The sequence below is a fragment of the Aphelocoma coerulescens genome, unplaced genomic scaffold, assembly GCF_041296385.1.
Source record: "Aphelocoma coerulescens isolate FSJ_1873_10779 unplaced genomic scaffold, UR_Acoe_1.0 HiC_scaffold_60, whole genome shotgun sequence".
NCBI lineage: Eukaryota > Metazoa > Chordata > Aves > Passeriformes > Corvidae > Aphelocoma > Aphelocoma coerulescens.
The window spans coordinates 1107182-1109978 of NW_027183949.1; the positions used below are offsets into that span (position 1 = coordinate 1107182).

General features: G+C 53.8%; 1 protein-coding gene across 1 annotated transcript; it reads left to right on the top strand.

Annotated features, from left to right (window-relative positions):
• Nucleotides 1–1578: 1578 nt before the first annotated feature.
• LOC138101978 (olfactory receptor 14J1-like) lies at nucleotides 1579–2154 on the top strand (the record flags this gene model as incomplete). Its single annotated transcript, XM_068999723.1, has 1 exon — nucleotides 1579–2154. A coding segment is annotated over one exon (576 nt), but the record flags the coding sequence as incomplete, so codon positions are not given.
• Between the last annotated feature and the right edge of the window lie 643 nt (nucleotides 2155–2797).

A 2797-nucleotide genomic window follows, 5' to 3' on the forward strand; every position in this document is an offset into this window, starting at 1 on the left:
GGTGGATCGATCTGCTCTCAGCAGTGTTGGGATGGTTTCTAAGGGAAATATGGGAGGGTGATTATCCTCTGTCTGACAAGGGTGAAAGCCCAGAGGATCTTGGAACAGGACAGAGTGACAGAGCACCTCCCCTCACTCTCCACTCACCGCCTTGCCTCACAGAACTCGCTCTATTCTCCCCGAGGGCAGCAGCAATGCTGAGTGTTTCTGACATCCAAAACCAGTCAGCCGGGGAGATGAAGAGGAGCTGTAAAAACCTCTAGAACACTTTAACAGCTTTTGCCATTCCTGTTCTTGGGCCCTGGGAGTGCCCTTGTGTTAGCTGGGGTTTCAAAGTGTAACACCAGGACAGGTGGCTGTCCCCCTCCCACTTCTGCACAGCAAGGCTGAATTATAAAACCCCCCGGAGCAATTGCCCTGAAACTCATGTCGCACGCAGCCAGCACCAAGCAGGGCTGCGGCTGGAGCTGAAGGAAGATCTGCTAGAAAAACAGAAGGGTGTTGTCGGTGATGGAACACGGACTTCGCCGGCCGCATGCAAAGCCAAATTTCCTCGCACGAGTCACATCTTTATATACTGTTCCAAACCCACAGTTCAGCAGCTACAAACTTCAGCTTCTAAGGTTATATGTTTTACATCTCCAAGGGCTACAGATTACCATCTCCTCGCCCAATCTCCCGTTAACTATCCTGCTCTTTGTCTCGCCTCTTGCTCTTTGTCTCGCCTCCTGCCAGACGCGGCCCCGGCCCGCCCCGTCTCTCGTCTCTCGCAAGGCCCCAGGCCAGCCAAAGCCGTTCTCCGTGGCGACACTCTGAATCCCCATAAGGTGTCAGTGTGTGACAGGAGAAGCATTTGTGGGACATGGCTTTGATTTGGCTGAGAGCCGTTTCCCTTAAGCTGTCACTGACTTTTCTCCATGAACAGGTCCCCATGTCCACACACAGCCAATGTCCAACAGCAGCTCCATCAGCCCCTTTCTCCTGCTGCCATTGGCAGACACGCGGCAGCTGCAGCTCCTGCACTTCAGTCTCTTCCTGGGCATCTCCCTGGCTGCCCTCCTGGGCAGCGGCCTCATCATCAGCGCCGGAGCCTGCGGCCAGCACCTGCACAGCCCCATGTTCTTCTTCCTGCTGACCCTTGCCCTCACCGACCTGGGCTCCATCTGCACCACTGTCCCCAAAGCCATGCACAATTCCATTTTGGGACACCACAACCACCTCCTACGCAGGAGGTGCTGCACAGCCCCTTTCTCTTTCTCTTTCTCCTTCTCTCTTTCTCCTTCTCTTTCTCTTTCTCCTTCTCTTTCTCTTTCTCTTTCTCTTTCTCTCTTTCTCTCTTTCTCTCTTCCTCTTCCTCTTCCTCTTCCTCTTCCTCTTCCTCTTCCTCTTCCTCTTCCTCTTCCTCTTCCTCTTCCTCTTCCTCTTCCTCTTCCTCTCTTTCTCTCTTTCTCTCTTTCTCTCTTTCTCTCTTTTTCTCTCTTTCTCTTTCTCTCTCTCTTCCTCTTTTTCATTTCAGCGGAGTTTTCCCTCCTCGCCGCCGTCGAGTGCTACGACCGCTACGTGTCCCTCTGCAAACCCCTGCACTACGGGACCCTCCTGGGCAGCAGAGCTTGTGCTCACATGGCAGCAGCTGCCTGGGCCAGTGCCTTTCTCACTGCTCTGCTGCACACGGCCAATACATTTTCCCTGCCCCTGTGCCAGGGCAGTGCCCTGGGCCAGTTCTTGGGTGAAATCCCACAGTTCCTCAAGCTCTCCTGCTCACACTGCCACCTCAGGGAACTCGGGCTTGTTGTGTTTTCCATCTGTTTAACTTTTGGTTCATTTGTGTTCCTTCTTTTCTCCTATGTGCAGATCTTCAGGGCTGTGCTGAGGATCCCCTCTGAGCAGGGATGGCACAAAACCTTTTGCACGTGCCTCCCTCACCTGGCCATGGTCTCCCTGTTCCTCAGCACTGGCTTTGTTGCCTGCTTGAAGCCCCCCTCCAGGTCCTCCCCATCCGTGGACCTGGCACTGCCAGTTCTGTACTCGGTGCTGCCTCCAGCCCTGAAGTCCCTCATCTACAGCCTGAGGAACCAGGAGCTCAAGGATGCCCTGAGGAAAATGATGACTGGATGCTTTCCAGAAGCAAAAACCTGCCTGTTTTCAGCTCCATAGGCTAAAGTGTAATCATTAGAGGCCCAGCCTGCCTTCTCAGGTTGTTTTGGTGGTGGTGCTTTGGGGGCTTTTTTTCTTCTCCTATGTTAATGTTGTACCCAAAAGATTTTGTTATGCATCTTATTCCCTGTTTACAGGCTGAATGGGACTGTTGACAGGGACTGTGTCAATGAGGAGTCTGCTCTGTGTGTATTCACATGAAAGAAAGGACCCATCAGCAAGGTCTTTGTTCAAGATCCTTTGGTTGAGTCCATCCCTGAAGCTGGAGGGCAGGACCAGTTTTGCAGGCGTGGGGCAGGGAAGAGTCCCAGCAGAGCAGCACAGCCAGGGAGCAGCAGAGCTTGGTCTTTTCAGAGCTCCTCTCTTATTACTTCCACTCTCTCCTTTGGAGCTGCTGTGATGGTGTAAGGCCAACAGCTCTGTGCGGGTGGTGCGAGTCCTGCTGCGTGTCACAGGCAGGGACAGGCCATGGGCACTGCTGGGACACAGCTGGGCTCCGCCACAGCAGTTCCATCAGCAAAGGGCATCTCCTGAAGGCACTGCAGGAAGGCTTTGCTCTCCCTGCACAGTCACTGTCAGGAAGAGGCCCAAGGAAGAGACTCTAAAGAGGCTGCCTGTATTCCTTGTTCTCCCAGGGCTCAGT